This window comes from Patagioenas fasciata, chromosome Z (assembly GCF_037038585.1).
Source record: "Patagioenas fasciata isolate bPatFas1 chromosome Z, bPatFas1.hap1, whole genome shotgun sequence".
Lineage (NCBI taxonomy): Eukaryota > Metazoa > Chordata > Aves > Columbiformes > Columbidae > Patagioenas > Patagioenas fasciata.
In genome coordinates, this window is record NC_092560.1 from 5943509 (window position 1) to 5962068 (window position 18560).

Genomic DNA, 18560 nt, shown 5'->3' on the forward strand with positions numbered 1-18560 from the left:
GTTAACTGAGAAATTGCAAGTTAACATAGTGCTAAAAGTCTACTGATCAGTTTTAAAAACAAAGAACAAGTGACTGGAAATGAAAATGTATTCCTGTCATGACTTGATATTTCTCTGAAAGCCTTAATTGTGCAAAACAACTTGATGGAGAGACTGTTTAGCTTAAGTGCCTTGTACAGAAAGTCTCAATTTAAGCCCTTATTCTTTCTCTTTGCATAAACTTCGTTCACCTCACAAATCTGAATGGATGCAGAGATACAGGTTGATTCACCTGAGTGTCAGTGAGCAGCAAATAATTGTATAAACATGACTGATCTGAATGACAGCTAAAATTAAATGAGTATGTGCAAGGAGTGCCTAAGTAATTTTTGCCAGCTTTGTTGAGCATGCAGAGAGAAAAGATGTTGTGGAAGGTTGTACTGATAGGGATTAGGGCATCTTCATTAAAGGCTTTTATCAGCTATCTCCCTGCTTTCGTAGGAAGCGTCATTGCTGTTAGCTGGGGTACCACTTGTACCATCAGCTGATGAGTTTGAGGGAATATCTCTCTTTTCCTTTGATGAAACAATGTCTCAACTGATGACAGCTTTCCTTAAATCCTCATGACAGTGTGTGCATGAAAATTTTCCCGCAAGTTGTAAAAATACTCAGAAGTGCATTATATAACCATATTTCTCCTTTAATCACTTTTGATCCATTTTTTACTAATAAAGATTTGAAGTGACAGGAATAGTTCATCTTTTTCCCTGCAGAGCCAGTTGGCATATAAATGAACTCTCTGCAACCTATGAAAGAGAGAAGAGGACTTTTTAAGCTGTTTTCTGTTTCTACTTGTATTTCATATTGTCTACATCAGACGCTTTAAAAGTCTGTAACACAGCAGGCTGAAGTACAGTGACCTACTGCTCTTTCACATTCAAATGAGTAAAGTAGCTCATACTGTATACCATTAGAAAGGGAGGAGATTATACTTTTTTAAGGCAGAGGGGGATTTATTATGATAGAAATTAATCTCTGCAGACATTACTTTGGGGCTCTATTCTAACCCTGAAAGTGGGGACACACTTTTGCAGTATTGTACTATTAGACTAAATCCAAAGCTTAAGTCAGCACTTCATCTTCAGCCAGGATTAATGTTTCAGCCCAGTCCCAGAGTGGTATTTGAATGAGAATCCTCTGCTTAGAATAATCTGATTTTCTTTTTGTAAGATCATGTCAGGTTTTCAAAAGTCACTTGTTGCATCCCTTCGCAGTACTACAACAGAAAAAGTTAAATTTTAACAAATGTTTATACCTAGTTTACATGAGTATGCTGCAATTCTCCTTCACTACTACAAGCTACATCTTAGGTGCATGCAGTCTCTTGATCCCAGAGACTTTCAGAAGCAGCAGGAACTACCTCAATATTCATGACATCTGTAATAAAATAATTAATTTATTATTCTAAGATTCATGTTCCGCTCTAAATTTTCCCATCCAATTCACATGTAGACATTTAGAGATTATGATGTCAGTTTATTCATTTTCTAAAACCATTTTAACACTCTGCCACTAATATGGTAGTTAGAAAGTTAGCTGAACCTTCTACCTGCATAGTAAGCAAGTCAGCCTAGAAACAAGCAGAAGGACATAGATGAGCTGTTGTTATCTAGAAACTTTAAATTACCTTTCAAATAAGAAGGGATAAAAGTTAATCATTCAACTGTCTTTTTACACTAGAATAAAACAAATTATCTGCCTCGCCATTAAATAAAAAACAAAAACAAAAACAAAAACAAAACAAAACACAAACAACTTACAAATTTCTTAAAACAACTGCAGACCTCGTCTGTTTTCATGTTCACTCTTTGCATCTCTGCACAGTTGTGTCTTCAATATGATTTATGGTTCTACTTCTCAGTCGTGGTTCAGCTATGGAGAAATAGATTTGAACTCAGACACTGTACAGATGATTCTGTAAATCAGAAAGCTATTAAAACTCTTTTTCTGAAAATTGATTTTAATGTGAAACTGCTACTGGTAGTGAGTACTTTCTCAGTCTTCTGAAGTATAGTTGCTCTTACGGGTTTCAGAACTGCAGCCTATTTTTACTATCCATAGACCAAATGTCTATTGATTGGCTATTTTCTTGGCTGTTAATTCTTTGTTGCCACCTGGAGATTTCTTCTTTGTAACAAGTTCTATTCTCATAAAAGGAAGTAGTTATTAATTTGATTTCTTTAGACAGAGCTTTTAAAGTAAGCCATGTTTCATGTAGCAATATAGGAAATGTAATAAAAATATAACTGCTCTTCTGGCTAGGACCAGTGTTCCACCTCTTCCTACCAATGGTGAAACCAAATATTTGAGCTTCAAAACACCCATGATATAACATGCCACTAAAGAGTATGGTCCACCCTAACAACTTGAGTGTCCAGCACTCTGAACTCATATGTCATTACATTTGCAACTATTTGCCTGTAGATTTCACTATGCTTTTTGTTTCAATGAGTGTCAGCATCTCCTTGGACTCTTGCAGTATCAGGATGTTTACCTCAATATCCGCTTCCGTAAAATTCATCAATATGTAATGCATACTCAATGTGTTCATATTTATGTTTAATGCAAATTATATAAAAGAATAAACAGCATTGAATTTTTCCATGCACACTTTCTATTTCATGGAATACGCTCTATTCTTAAATTAAAGAAAAAAAAATTGCAAACATCCACTTCTTTCCTTCTAGTTTTGAAACCTTGTGAAACTGCACAATTTTTTACAGATTCTTTTTCTTTGTCATCAATTCATTGTCTCAAGCAAATATTTTTTACAGTAACATTTCAGCCAGAAATCATAACCATTGTAATTCTAGGTGTTGTAAGATAGTCGAGGGAACTTGCATTCATTTCAGGCTAACAATTTTGTGCATGGGGACTGAACGGCTTCTCCCATGCCCAATTCAGGATACTGTACCTTAGCTTTTGGCAGGTGTTCCTATCCCAGGAACTATAATGTTAAAGACTAAATAATTTTAGGTTAGAGTATTTTATTTTATTGAAAAAATCAGTGAACTGCAAATTGATTTGCATATAGTAATGATACCTGGCTGGTCTACGTGCTTTTACAACAAAGAGTGCTTTATGAAGTAGTGCGTGTAGGTGGCTGTGGATGGTGCTTTCCTGTTTGCATAGTGCATCTTCTTTCACCTTCATATAACGAAAATTGTTTTCATAAGCTCAGTGAATTTCTGTTCTTGCAAGGATTGATGGGGTGTTATCATCATGGTGTGCTGCATTAATTATACAGAGCAGACGACTTCCCTTTTTCAGGTTGTCCTTTGCTGTCAAGCAAAGTATCACACTCTTCAGTCAAGAATCATGCAATATTTTGTGGGGGTTTTACAGGATCACGAAGTATGCAGTACAAAATTGTAACGTTTGACAAAGACTAGATTTGTTATTTTTTACCCTGCTCCCCATCATTACCTAGTTGTGGAAAAAAGCAAGAGCTGTACATTCAGTGTTTTGTTGAAAAGGATATAGCTTAAGAACAGTTATATGAAGGTATGTCATAGAGCATCATGAATCTACAGAACAATTCCTCACCAAGTGCTTTTAATAAAAGAGATCCACGTTCACTGACTGAGTTTTTTATTTTGGGTAAAACCTGTCATAATCTTGAAAAAAACACCTAATTGTTACTAGAGAGCAAATATCTGACCATTTTGAATTTTGCTGTATGATTTTTTCTGAGTTCAGAGAAGTAGGGAGGCTTCTTAACTAAAATTCTGAGTATTTATGGATCTCCACTTTGAATTTATTATTTTTGGCTTGCCTTTATTTATTCTTAACTAAGGATTTTTTCCAAAGAAAAGATGAACAATTCATTCCGGGACTTATTTGACCTAAGAATGTTCTGAAGAAATTAAAGATGTGAGGAAAACCAAAAATACATATATCTCCAAAATTTAGTGTCCTCTAGTCATGTAAATATTTTGTATGCTCCTCAATATAGTATGGTCTTTTCTACCTTACTTCTTCCATGTGAGTTCTTGTGTAAAAAGGAGGAAATATGAACATGTATATACATGCATATTTTATATATATAAAATAAGCTACATACATAACATGACTTCAAAGCAAGAGTAGCCTAAAAGGGTTACATGCAAAGTTGTCACAAGTTCTGTAGATTTGGGGTGAGGGGAGACGCATGTGAGTATATACTCTGCTAATTCTGCTTCGCAGGTCGTTGCACCAAATCATTGCTTGATGCAATGAGATTGTCTGGCATTTGTCTGAGAATGAAGTAAAGGCAGCAACAGTTGTATTACATATTTTATATAGTCTTGAGACAAACTTTAACGCTTGACTAGCCACATAATGAAAAGTTCAGCTAGTCAGCCCTAGTAAAGAAAAAACATGAATTATTGTTTTTATTTCACACTTACATTCTTACTGGATCCCTTTCAGAACATTTTAATAAAAGTACAGTGTTAATTGTCTTTTGGTGGTGTTTCAAATAATGGAGTTCCTCTTAGAGTATTTGCTTAATTTACAAAAATAAGTCAATTTGCATAGTTTGTTGCACAAGCAGCATATTACCTATTACTATGGAAAGTCAGCAGCACAGACCACAGTGCTGTAAGGGTTACTGTAAAGGATATAGTTCTTTCTTTGGATTTATTTTACTCTTCCATTCACCATGACTCTAAGTTTAAATTCTAAAACTGCTGTTGTGTTAAAAGTCTTCTCATAGGCAACACAGTAATTTAATAATAACAAATCCTTTACTGAGTTGTGTCAAGACAAAGTGCACCCATATAAGATTGTCTTATTAAGAGACTGGCCTTTAAAATCAAAGTCTGTTCATCAAATTTAGTAGAATGTAGAACAAATTTGATTTGAATACTTTAACATTAATGGCCTCTCAAGAGGCACAAAATATAAATTGAGGGGCATACTGTTGATTCAAAGGTGATATTTATTTTATTCTGCACAATTTCCCAGACACTAAGTCATAAATAAGAGTGCTAGCATTTTACGTGAGTTTTACTAGTTTAATTGTGCAAGTTTGCACAATATGGTATCTGGCTTGTGTCTGTGCAGTTGCTTATTTATCTTGCTGCATTATATTTGATGTCATACCATGGTATTATTTTAGCAACTATTGTTCGAAGTATTGATTTTACCTCTTTGCTTCTCCTTAGCATTGTGTAGTAAGATAAGCTAGATATATTTTGTTGTTGTTGTTGTTGGAGCTTTTTTGTCTTTTTTTTTTCTTTTTCCTGCCCTATTTTCTTTAGAGATGTGTTCTACTTGTTTTATTTCTGTGATGTGATATAATGACAATTAAAAATTTAAACCAGTGACTGGCAGTAGAATTTAGGCCGAAGTGGTGGGTCAAAAGAGCACTTAGTGAAATTATTTCCTGAACACAGAAATAAATGGCTGTTGTAGAAGACAGCATCTGCTTTATTAGTCCCAAACTGTAGGTCGAATCACTTTACTGCAGATTGGAAAAGCGAACGCAAATTTTTAGACAGAAGAAAACTACACAGTTAAATATGCACACTTTAGTCATAGTAGGAGATTTCAGTTTCCGGAAATATAATGGAAAACTGGGAATGAATTCTGCTTGTCAGAAAATGTGACACTTACAAATGGAAACTATATTTTGTCTTTTTATCTTTCTTTTTGTCTCTCATATTGTGTAACTGAAATCAGAAGAACAATGAACCAGGAAACACAAAGTTAAAAAGTCTCCTCTTATTTTAATCAGAATATCCATATGAATTTGCGTAATAAGTGTTCCTGCTCCAGATGGTATTTAGTTTATTAATGTAATTAAATGTATGGGAATACAATTGTCAGAGCATCCAGTTAATAGCAGTTGTTATTTCACAATGAAATGCCCAAGCCCTAGGAAGTAAAAACAAGTATCCTTTGCTGCCTTGCTACTCCAGTAATGTAACAAGCACTGAAAATAAGAAGACTGGACTTATTTAGATTCAGTTAGGAAGACAGATAGTGTTTAGTCGTTAGACAGATAATGTCTTCTGTCATTGACTCTTTTCAAATAGCTCTACTTCTCCGTCAACTGGACAATCTTCAAGACAAAACTGCTAATACAAAGTACATAGACACATGACAGTTCCCTGTGGCATGAAGACAGCTTAGTGCTGACAGATTAAATTTTAAAATAACCTGGCAAACTAACCCACAACTGGAGTTCTTTTCAACTGATGCAGAGAATTCATAAATGCAGTTTTGTATATCGGCTAAATTTCTTAATTGATCATTAGGTTAGAATTCTCACACCAGGCACTAATCTGAAATCTATGTACCAGAAAGGCATGGAAAACATTTTGACTTCCCTTTACCACCATGATGGTCCAAAATGTATTAAAATATCAGTACTACCTTTAGAATAATGTGGCAAAAGACTGGCAAGTTCTCAATTTAAAAAATCATATAATGTACTGATTTTTTAATAATTACCTATCTGCAGATGCTGCTGTGAGTTGTAGTTGCAAAATTTAGTGAACAAAACTGTTCTGCACAAATTATTTGTATTTGTAGAAATAATACTGAAAAATAAAGAACACAGAGCTATCTTGTAAGGTGAAGCTTGAGGTAAATAAAGAGTGCATATATATATATATATATATGATTATCTGATGAAAAAATATGAAATTGAGGCCAACCACAGTATAGAGCACTCTATAATATTGCTTCCAGTTATCCCACTGGGAACAGGATGCAGTCCTGTATTTCCATAGAACTGTGGTAGGGTGGGGTTCCTTAACGTTGTTAAAACTGAGGATTCACAAGACTTGAACAGACACTCTGTTCTCTCTTTTATATCTTTTCCTGAAGATCACTTCAAACAATATTGGATAGGAAATCACAAGAAAGTGTTGGAGACATGTTCAAGTTCCAAGCATATGTAGTAGTCCTGTGGTGTGTCTTTCAGAGTTTATGTCTCACTGCTGTTAATTATCATGACGCTAATTGACTGAATAGGGTGTCTTCACCGAAGCGCAATTGAAGGGCAAGCAACATCTGCTTGTTTAACATCATTTAGGTAGACTAAAGCTACGCACTGTGCCAGTGCTTGCCCTGTATCCCAGGAAGTTTTGATGCATAGCTGGTTCATGGCATAACATAGTTTTGAAGTAAACCATAACTTTGCTTCTAATTGATTTTTTCTGATTCTGCAACCAAGATGAATTCTGGTAGAAGCTGACAAACTTCCCTGGGGCATGGAGGGAACCGTTGAGGACCCCTGAGGTCCTTTAGCCTCCTTCCCTGCCACGGAATAGTTAGATCACAAGTGATAGTGAAAGCCTCGCTGGAGGCACAGTGTGAACATACAGCAGCTCTGGTCGTATGGCTCCACATCAAAAATTACTGATAGGGTGTAAACTTACCCTTAGAATTAAACTGCTCAAAACTCTTTATTGGTTTTAGTCTGTACCGGCAAGCTTTATCCTGGAATCACATATAATTCATCTTCCTGTGATTGACACATAACCAATGCAGAAGCACACCACTGGCCTGAATTTTGTGCTCCATGTTCAGCAGAAATAAAGCTGTGTGCCAATGCCTGATCTGGAGCAAATCTGTGGTGTTGAGTGATTTAAGAATGCGTAAATCTGGAGCACACGATGATGTGACTACAGCAGCAGTTCTTTGTTTATGAACCAGGTGATAAGCTTAGAGCCTGAACTGAAACCACCATTAAGCTTTATGTTGAAGGGAACCTGGAGAGGTAAAATCCTGTGTAAATTCCTTTCCAAGTATATATCCTGAATGACTTCAAATAAGTGAAATCTAAAAGTTGTTTTTTTGTTAATTTTTATTGCATTTTACAAGTTAATAGCTATCCATGTGTCTAGGAGAATCACATCTAATGGAGCAGAAGACTAGGGGAAGATGACCACACAGAGGTGTGCTGTTAAATATAAAATGAAATTAGGAAGAAGGTATTCAAAGGACATGGAGGTCTTTATTCCTTTCTGTTCTTTCTTATCAGCAATTTGCTGTACTTAGAGCTTGTGCATAACTTTTGGAGAGTTTTAAGTAGGATTTTTTCTTTAACCCACAGGGGATGTGTGTGACTCCAACCCATGCAAAAATGGTGGCATCTGTCTGTCAGGGCTGAATGATGACTTCTACTCATGCGAGTGTCCTGAAGGCTTCACAGACCCCAATTGCTCTAGTATTGTGGAGGTTGGTAAGTGCAAACTTTAAATACTGGAATAATTGTTTGAGTATCCCATTTGTCTGTGGCTGGCCAACTGGTCATTGTGTCCACAGTATTTTTTTCATAGTGCTGCAGTCATTCTATTGTTCACTGGTGGTTTCTTAGCCTTATCTGTATATCACAGATGTCTAAATCATAATTAATAGTTAAAATAGTATCCGACGTGTATCTGCAGAACATAATAACTCAGGGAAGTTCAGTACTTGCATTCATAGTTCATAGCTGTGACTTAAAGTGACCAACATTTCTCAAAGATCAATGTAATTAGATATTTCTGTATATCCTTCAGATGATCAATGACCATTTATAGCTTGGTTTCTGATAGTTTTATGCCTAGGTACAGACTGAAGAGTAATTACTTAAGCCGAGTTACAGAAACAATATAGGAGAAACCAGAATAACACAGAGTAGTCACTTTGAATTTCAAAACAATTATTCAGCTGGAGGATAGATTAGTCGTTATATGAGTGCATAGAGTGCAAGCCAAATGCATTGAAATTTAGTGATGTGAGTTTGACTCAGAGTAAACATAATTTTGAGAAGTAACTCCAAAACATCTGGCAGGTCAGGCCTCTGTCTTAAGAAAACTTAAGGATAAAATGAAAGTGCAAAGGAGAAGAGTGTAGACAGCTCATTGTATCACAAGCCATCCCACTATTTTTGATCGAACAAAGGCGCGGCAAGTTGATCAAATCTTCTATTATCCCAAAGTTTGTATAAAAGCACATATGGTAGAGCAAAGCAATAAATGGATGTTACTGTTTAAATAGGTGCATTTTCTACCTATCTCTTCCATAGTGTTGTGAGAGTTAGGATAGGAGGGTGAAACATATAGAAAAACGTCGACTTACAGAAGAGATGGCAGTGTCTCATTTTGCTCCTATCAGGAAAATAAGCAAAGTACCTCTTATCTGAAGACTTTTCGTGCCCTGCCTGCATTTCTTCTGCTGACAGTCGAAGTATTTGAAAGCAGTACAACCCTTCTGGTATTTCATATCGTACATCCGTGTCTGTGATTCATCAGTCTGAGTTCCACTAACATGCTTCAGTTTGTGACAGCTGAGTAGTGCTCACACGTTTTGCTTTTGCCAGTAGTGCTGTAGGACACCAAGCTGGGGCAGAAAGGCAACGCCAGCAGCCAACAGGTTCTACAAACATCTCATTGAAACTGCCACAGCTGGAATCAGCACCTCCCTAACACTGCAACCAGCCTAAATCTGTGCAGTATTCATTCTTTAATAAATAAATAAATAAAGGCTCTATAATGAAATAAACTGAGTAGAACTTAGTCCGGGAACCCAGAGTTGTTGGGTGGTGGGATTTTGTTGTTGTGTTTTGGTTTGGTTTGGTTTGGTTTGGTTTTTTTGTGCTTTTTTGTTTGTTTTTTTTGTTTTTGTTTTTGTTTTTGTTTTGTTTTTTGGGTTTTTTTGGTTGTTGCTGTTGTTGGTTTTTTTTTTTTTTTGTCTTCTGTTTTTCTTTTCTAAAAATAATGCTAATGTTATTCTGTGAAGGAATTCTAAGCCTCCACAATACAATTTTAAGCGAATTTGGATTGAATTTGATTTCCCTGAACATAAGCTTTCTGAAGGCAAATGAATTGTTTCCTGTGAGAGCATGACCAGCTTTGGTCAGACATCAAGTGCATTTTCTTCCAACCATAAAATACTATGGTTATTACCTAATATTTGAGTTCCACAAGAAACTGCTTGTTCACTTTAGTGCAGCCAATAAAAGAGTCAGAAGATGTTGCCTCAGAATCCTGTTTTCCATCCCTTTCCCTACCATTGCTATACATGCTTGAAGAGTCTGAATTTATCCTACAGCTATATGTCATGCTACCCTAAAATGACCTTGACATGGTTTTACTTCATGGGCTTTATGATGTGCTTGATTCTCAGGAAATTGCATTGCTCGTATCTGGGAGGACGGCAATCCTGAGTGAATCTGAAATAAAAGCATATTGTGATAATTACCACTGTAATTTACAACTAAATACTAAAACGAACTAAAAAATTACACATATACTTAACTAGATTCTTGTAACACTTCAACAAAATCTCAGTTTGGTAATCAGAGTAAAGCATAAGCAAACAGAGTGCTGGAGAATATGTAGTAATCACAGAGTTTATGCAAGCAGAATATTACATGTTTAGTTTGCAATCCAGAGGGAGTATCTACTGGACAACATTGGTTAAGTAAATGACTTATTAATATTCTTATGTTAGCTAAAATCCAGACTGTTAATTTAATCTGTTTGTCCTGTGTGATTATGCCATTACTAGCCATTATTTTTTTCAAGACTTTAAAAATATTTTAAAAATAATATTTCGCATTTTAGTAAAGGCTGCCTGCGGCTTTTTCAGCACTCTATTCCCCTAAATAGAGTTATATAAGCCACTGAAAAAAATTTAAGATGATGTTTCAATTTTTCCTGTAAAAATGATGATGAATAGTGTAGGCTATTAGTCAATTAGTCTCCATTAATTCAAACACTGAATGTTTCAAGTAAAATAATCAATTGAAAGGTGGGTCTGTGAGGAGCCCAAGACTGCAAGACCCCATGTGATCACTTTTACTGAAAGTGTTTATTAGCAGATATAAGATTGTTGAAGAAATGCTAACAAAGTTTACTTGTTTTTTGGCTTTTTAATGAGTTATTACCAAAAAGCTATTTCTCTTAACCTTTAGTATCTCAAAGTTTTCTTGACAATTTTCTGTGTAGTTGAAAACACTAAGTTGGTTGCAAATAAGGCACTTATGATGTCAGGAGGGGCTGAGTAAAAAGAAAAGAGGAGGATTAAAGTTAAGAATCAATGAAAAGAAGAGCCTATGTCAGTCTGTCTCCCCTCTAAAGGGCTACACAGCAGATTTTGAAAGTAGTTGAACATTCTGTATGGCCCTCTCATTAGTTACCTTGCTATTAGACTTTATTCAGTCCCAGTGGCAGGATACTGTTGATCTCTGGACACATGCTGGAAAGTCACAAATTTCCAAGGAACACGCCTCAGACAGGAGGATTTCACAGTAAAAGGTAACAGGGATTTTACTTAATCACACATTAAAGTGGGTAAATAAAAAACAATACCATACAGATGGGAAGTTATAAATTCATGTAAAGGAAAAAAGATAGATGCATAAAAGTACATAAAGGTAGGAAGATTAAATATTTATGCCGAAGTCTTACCTAAGTTGATCAACAAAGATTCAAGACTGTTAGGGAGCTGCATGAATATTTCAAGCACTCAAGAATGTAACTCCCTTTATTATGTTAATAAAAGGAAGATGTAAAAAACCCCAACATGATCACAGCACCTTATTTCAATCTCAGAATATTCATTATTACTGTTTTATTCTAAATTTACCTGTGGAAAATCCTGGCTCCTCTGCCATTCTTTTCCACTATTTTCTCACCCTGCAACTTCATGTGTATGTAAAACAAAAGTTTTGTTTGTAAGAGCAATTTATATATTTTAAATTATTAATCATATTCTGATCTCATTCTTTCTCTAGTGGTAATCCTTCCTTATCTCCTGTGCTTCCTTATACTATTCATACTCATATTAAAAGAGTTGAAGTTAGACAACACATCTATTAAAACACTCTGTTTGTGCAGCCAGGTCATTTCAACACTCTGTGTATCCCAGTAGATTCTGAATATCTGATGAATCAGCAGAGAATAAGATAGAGGAAAACAGGAGAAATTACATTTTGGTTCTTTCCAGTACAGCACATCCTCCAGTGAGGTATAATAGGAAGGGGTTTAGCTAAACAGATAGAAGGTAATTATATCAAGCTTCCCAAATAGTAGGATGTTTTCCAAAGATAATAACAACACTATGGCCTGAGTTACCTCTTTAGCAGACTTCAATCTATATCTTTGGAAAGTTGAATTTTAACCTAGATTGAGAAAGATTAACATGTAATTAACATTGTTATTGGAATACATTACAGATGACAAGTTGACAGACTTTATATCGTTTAAATAGCTCACAAGTAATTCCCAGAAGCCATGCAAATTACAGAAATACCATAAACTACAACTGTTACATACAATTAATAGAAGTCTTTAATACATAAATTCAGGAAAACTATTAACATGCCTTCTAATCAACATGGGTAGTTGATGAAAGACAAGTAGCTTAGTCATGGACAGTATATGAGGGAACAATGGCAGTGTGGCCATAGACATTGAAATAATACTGGGGAAAATCTATTTTCACATGAAAACTCTCTGTTTTGTTTGACATGTGCACAGGGGATATCAGGGAGAGAAATACATGATGGAAGACAAAAACTGAAAGAGCAGCCAAGTTTAGTATGTCGTAACGCTATCATAGTATGTAACATGAGTAATCATGTTGTTCACATTTGAAAAATGAGCAACTTACAGATATTCAGTTTTGATCTTCCAAATCTGGAATCCTCCAGCTGTCTGAGAGGATAAACTGGTGAAGATGTTTAGTTTATGTAAGTGGAAAAAAAAAAAAAATATGATGATAAGGAGGGTAGAGAAGCTATGAGCACTTTAAAGAAGAATAGGGAACACTCTCGAAAGCTGCATTCAAACAGACTATCGATACCCATTTGGAAAGTGTCTGTATGCTCTCTTACCTCACCTGTCAATACTAGTAAAAATATCTGTGCGCATTTTAGAAGGGTGGGAAGGCAAGTTAATGATATTATACACATAATACAAGAAATTTGGGTCTGAGTGCAGCATTGTGTCTGAGGAAAGGGAGGACATCTGAAAGGAAAAAAGAAAAAAGAGATACGTCAGTTTTGCATTACACCTTTATTCTGCCAAGTGATTAAAAAGAAATTGTGGAATTCCTTGTTTTTCACATTGCAGCGTTTTCTGTATCAGTTTAGTCTTTCCAGTATCCAAGGGAAACTATTTATTTGACAACTACTGTCTCTGAGCCTAGGACACAGGAATCAAAGGGTTTCTTCCCTTTTCATGCTGTTAAATAAAAATTCAGTAAGATGGATTAGAACCATCATTCCACGATCTGTTGGCTTCCTTTGCACAACCTAATTCTCTAACTTTGCTGTCCTGAACTCTACACTGACACGGCTACAACTTGTCAAATAAAATTAAAAAGGATAAAATTCTGTCATTGTTTTCCAGTCAGTATTACAGGTGCTTTTTAATGCCAGGAGTGGAAATGATTAAATGATTTCAAAGATATTTTTATAGTTCTACAGTACATTATTTTTTTAAGGAGGATTGTTTGCACCACACACTAGATGTATGTACTATGGATTTTCTTTGTAAGGTAGAAATAATGAAATCCATTCTTACGAAAGAATTGTAATGGTATAGTGTCATGTGTATCTAGTATGCAATTGATATGAATATAGCTGCCTTACCTCTCAATTAGGAAGTCTGAAATATTGCAGATTAAAGCACTGGCAATCACAAAATCAGAATACTTGAGGATGAGAGGCACTTCTAGAGGTCTGTATTGTAACCCTGCTTCTCAAGGGATTGTAAGGGGCACAGGTTTCTTGTGGCCATGACTAGTCAGGTTTTGAATACTACCAAGGATAGAGACTTCACAGCTTCCCATGGCAATCTATAGCAGTGTTTAATTACATGGAAGGTGAAAACAAACAAACAACACCATAAAACCAAGCAAATAAACAAATCAACTAACTCACTGAAATATATTTAAGCCATATTTTGCGAATTGTAGTTTCTTCACATTTTCTCTTGTTATGTCACTGTGTGCCACTGAGAAAACCCTAGCTCTGTGGTCTTTATTTCTGTAAGACTCCTCGAAGTTTAACAGTTCCAGGTCTCTTAGGTTCTCCTTACATGTCAAGTGCTCCAGTCCTTCAAGGATTTTAGGATTTTATTTTCATATGCCTCAACCTGCTAGCAGTAGTCACCCCAGTACAATACAGAACTCAGTGCAGATTGCCCAGGATATCGGGAATCAGAGAGCAGACTCCAGATTTCAGCATCTATATTTACTGATGTATATGTAACATCACCTAAATTGACTATATTCATTGTTACCATGACAGAATCTACCTAAGTTACTTATTCAGCATGATTGTTATTGCCGACAGGAGATTTTACTATATCTTTGAGAGTTCTTCGGTAAAGGGTCATGCTTTGCTTGATCCTGATTTATTATTTGGAAAAACTGCAAATGAAGGTAGCGTCTGTTAATATTCTTGTTCTTGAACGTTGTATCAATGGTTCTATTGATATAAAAGTGAAACAGCAGAAGGCTGTGTTGGGCCTGTGTTTATTTGAATGTAGGAAATAAAATCAGGTTTCCTAATTGAATGCTAGTCTCTTCTGGGAAAAAAAAAAAGTGAGATGGATTGGGAGAGTGAAGGTAGAAAACAAGTTCTTCCCTGCTGGGCTTTGTCTATGATACCTGTTTGGATTCGGTGTTGATTTCTTTCCTTGTGGGCGAAGAGGGTAAGTGCTAGTTTTCTTAAGCAACAGCTTATTGCTGCAGGGTTCTTAATAATGTCTGGGTTCCCACTTCCAAGGAATGAAAGTAGTTGTTAAGTGGAGCCCTATCAGCATGGCACCTGATTAAAATGAAGCAGATTTTGTGTGAATCTGATTTTTGCTTGTTGGGTTTTAGTGGGAAATATCCCCCAAGGTATTTGTTGAGCTATTTGAAGTGCACTCTTGTATTACTTCCCTTATGATCAGAATTTGCAGTATGAATATGGAGTACTAAATTCCCTCTTAGTAAAGCTGTAGCAGTTGTACATTCAGTATGTTGAGGACATTTCTCAGCGTACTGCTCTGAAGTCCATAGCCTATAGTTTCACATCTCCATTACAGCAGTGTTGTATGTGAAATTCACAATAAAACAGGTTTTAAAACAGGAACTGTCACATAATCAGGGCACTAGGTTCATTAGGAGAGGTTCTTAGAGTTTACAGAATTCTGTTGAAAGGCAATCAATAGATATTAATACAAATAATTTGATAAATTAAGTCTTAATTTTGAGTTTCTGGTTAGCCTGAAGAGTGCATACTGCACAGAAATCTAAATTGAGTACACTAAATATTAATGCATGTAAGTAGAATGGCTTAATAGATGGCACTAAATGCAGTGCAGAAAATTTTGTGATAATTGTATAGAGTTTATGCCAAAACAATTGCCTTTGGTATTGATTGCTATTAAATCTCTTGTGAAAATATGCGATTAACTCAAAATTGGTGAGAATGCTAAAATATTAATAGAACTATAGAGAATAATAGAATTATTAATATTAAAATATTAATAGAATTATAGAGTACCAGGTTGGAAGGGACCTCAAGGATCTTCTTCCCACTGCGTTTGTCATAAGCAATCGTCACCAGGCATGAAGATATTAAACAGTGTTGGGACCAATATTGATCTCTACAGGACGCCACTGGTGACAAGTTGCCAGTTTGAAAAGGAACCGTTTCCCACCATGCTTTGGGAACAGTCTGTCAGCCAATTCCCTGCCTACCACACAGACCACTTGTCTGGACCATAATATATCCGTTTCTCTAGGAGGAAGCTCTGAGAAACCGTATCAAAAGCATTGGAGAAATCAACTGAGCAGGTTACTTTGTCATAGAGGATGGTCAGGTTTGTCAAGCACAATTTGCCATTTGTGAATCCTTGCCGACTTTTCCCAATCACATGCTTCATTTGACTTGTGATTGCCCCTATAACTTTCACAGGAACTGAAGTAAGAATGATGGGCCTGTGATTTCCTGGATCCTCCTTTAAGCCCTTCTCATAGATAGGGGTGACATTAGCCTTCTTCAGTTATCCAGAGACATTCTTCAATGTCCGTCTTAAAGATTATGTACAGCAGCCTTGCAATTATGACAGACAGCTCTCTTAACACCCTCGAGTGAGCATTGTCAGAGTGCATCGATACATAGGGGTCAACCTTCTGTAATAGTTCACATGCCGTCTCTTCCTTCACTTATGGTGGGTCTGCATTAGTATCAACCTGGATTTCTTCTTCCAAGGCCTGGGACCCAATAGTGCTGGAAAAGACAGAGGTGAAGAAAGTGTTGAGAACCTCTGCCTTTTTGGTGATGTTGGTAACTATTTCATCTCTGCTGTTTAGCAGTGGGCCAGTATTTTCCTTCTGTTACTGCTTGTTGTTTATGTGCCTGAACAACTTTCTCTCACAGTTTTTAACATCTTTGATGAATTTGAATTTGAGCTGAGCTTCTGCTTTTCTTACTGCATCTCTGCACATGCTACCAATACCCTTGTAGTTCCCACAAGATATTATTCTGTTTTCCACCTCAGATACACTTCTCTTTTGGTTTTGAGCAGACTTAGAAGCTTGCAGTTAAGCCAAGAGTGTCTCTTGCTTCACCTACTTCCCTTACCTTTAAAGAGGATGAACTGGATTTTTGCTTTCGCAAGAGCATTCTTGAAAATCTCCCAGCACTCATTAACTCCTTTATCATCTATGGAAGCTTCCAGCAGAATCCCTCCCAACTGAGCTCTGAGCAAGCTGAAGTTTGCTCTTCTAAAATATAAAAACTTGGTCTTAGTACTAACATTCAGCATGCTCAGCAGGATCCCAAACTTCACAATATTGTGATCACTGCAGCCAAGGCTGTGACTAATCAATATACTGCAAAGCGAGTTTTCTCAGTTTGTGAGTACCAAGTCTAGGAGTGACTCATTCTTAGTTGACACATGTAACATTTGTATGAGGAAGCAGTCCTTTATGCATTCCAGGAATCTGATGGATGACACGTGAGCTGCTGTATTGCTCTTCCAACAAATGTCTGCGTAGTTGAGGACATCCATAAGAACCGGGTTCTTTTGACTTGAAGATTGCTTAAGTGACCCAAATGTTGTTGGCCTTACTATCTTGATTCAGAGGTCAGTAACAGATGCCTACTGTAAGATCCACCTTGGAGATGACCCATCTGTTCTTGACCACGAGGCATCCAACAGGGCCATAGTTGACTTCTATACATTCACAGTTCTCCTTAACAAAGAATGTGACTCCTGCTCCTCTTTTTTCTTTACTGTCTTTATGAAACAACCTCCCTTGATCTGTTAGCAATGTTTTGTCAGATGCAGCCCAGGATGTTGCTGGCAACTGAAAAAAGATGGTTGGTATACTCCAGGGTTTAATCAGAATGTGCCTTTTACAAGGCATTTTGAAGGATATGACTAATCTTAAAAGTCTACTTAGTACCGTTGAGCTAAAGATGATGATCCACAATGTTTGTAGGCAGTGAAAAGTTTAGTACCTTTGTGAAAAGATATCCTGTCAAACAAGCCCTATCCTGAAAATCGTATCACACTTGTTTTTTTTCCTATTTACAAATCTGTCATGTGAAAACACAAACTGACAAAGAATGAGTAGTTGTAGTCATGCACTAGAATGTTTGACGAAACAGCAGAGGATCATACTGAGGGAGGCTTTATGCATTTTAGTCCAATTAAAGGGACAAATGAAAAACATAGACTCTTGTTGCCAGAGCTACTTCTCAGGATGAGACCTTGCAAAGATAAGTAAAGTTTGTGAGCATGAGTTGGTCTGAAAAACATACTCCTAGCTCCTCTTTTCTATCAGAGGGATGAAGCTTTCAGTAGTTTATCATGCTTTGATTAGAAGTTCCGACACCAGTGTCAAGTCTTGAATACAAAAATGTTCGAAAAAGCATGGCTGGGAATCATTGACAACTATCACAAAATGGTGAGGTGCTATTTAGTTGGAAATTCCAAGTATATAGAGTGTACTAAAAGTATGGTGCTCTAGAAAAAGGACTTGGCACCATGAAGGTCAGACCTGCCTAGGCTGTGCGTACTGGAAGTGCATCATCACCTCTGAGCCAGGTCCAGTTGCACTGAGTTCCTGTCTTCAGCTGACCAGGATTTTTGCTCTACTTTAAGGGGTGAAGAGGAGACAGAAGAACAATCAGAAAAAAATAAGTGTGGTTTCCCGAGTAATGTGTTGTGTTTGTGTTAGGTATGTTCTAAACTGACTTCAAACAAGTAGATAGAATAAGCCAATTATGTTTTACCAGATCTCCCAGTAAAATAGGCAGCACATAAAAATCTGTGGAGAGCTTATGTTAACAACCAAGGGAAAGTGCTCTTTGGATAGGTACTCTAAAGTTGCCTGGAAAAAATAAATTTGCAAATATTTCAACTACTTTGAAGGAAAGAAATCTTGGTGGATAACAGCGATAGTAGATTAAAGCAACTGAATCTAGTATGTGACATATTGAGATCTAATGAAAAAAATATTCTGGTGCACAACCTTATGCACATTCACATCCATTAGTACATCTGAAGTAGTCCAGATGCCTGTGAGACTTG

The 18560-nt window shown here is 36.4% G+C and overlaps 1 protein-coding gene across 4 annotated transcripts in view; it reads left to right on the plus strand.

The window, feature by feature from the left end:
• The window catches only part of EDIL3 (EGF like repeats and discoidin domains 3), a 250484-nt gene that overhangs the window by 58712 nt on the left and 173212 nt on the right, over positions 1–18560 (plus strand). For 3 of the 4 annotated variants that reach the window (XM_071801892.1, XM_065860558.2, XM_065860557.2), the window contains exon 2: positions 8087–8215. The exons of the other annotated variant lie outside the window; for it this stretch is intronic. In XM_071801892.1, the coding sequence (XP_071657993.1) occupies positions 8087–8215 (129 nt within the window). The remainder of the gene's footprint in view (positions 1–8086; positions 8216–18560) is intronic. 4 annotated transcript variants of the gene reach the window in all.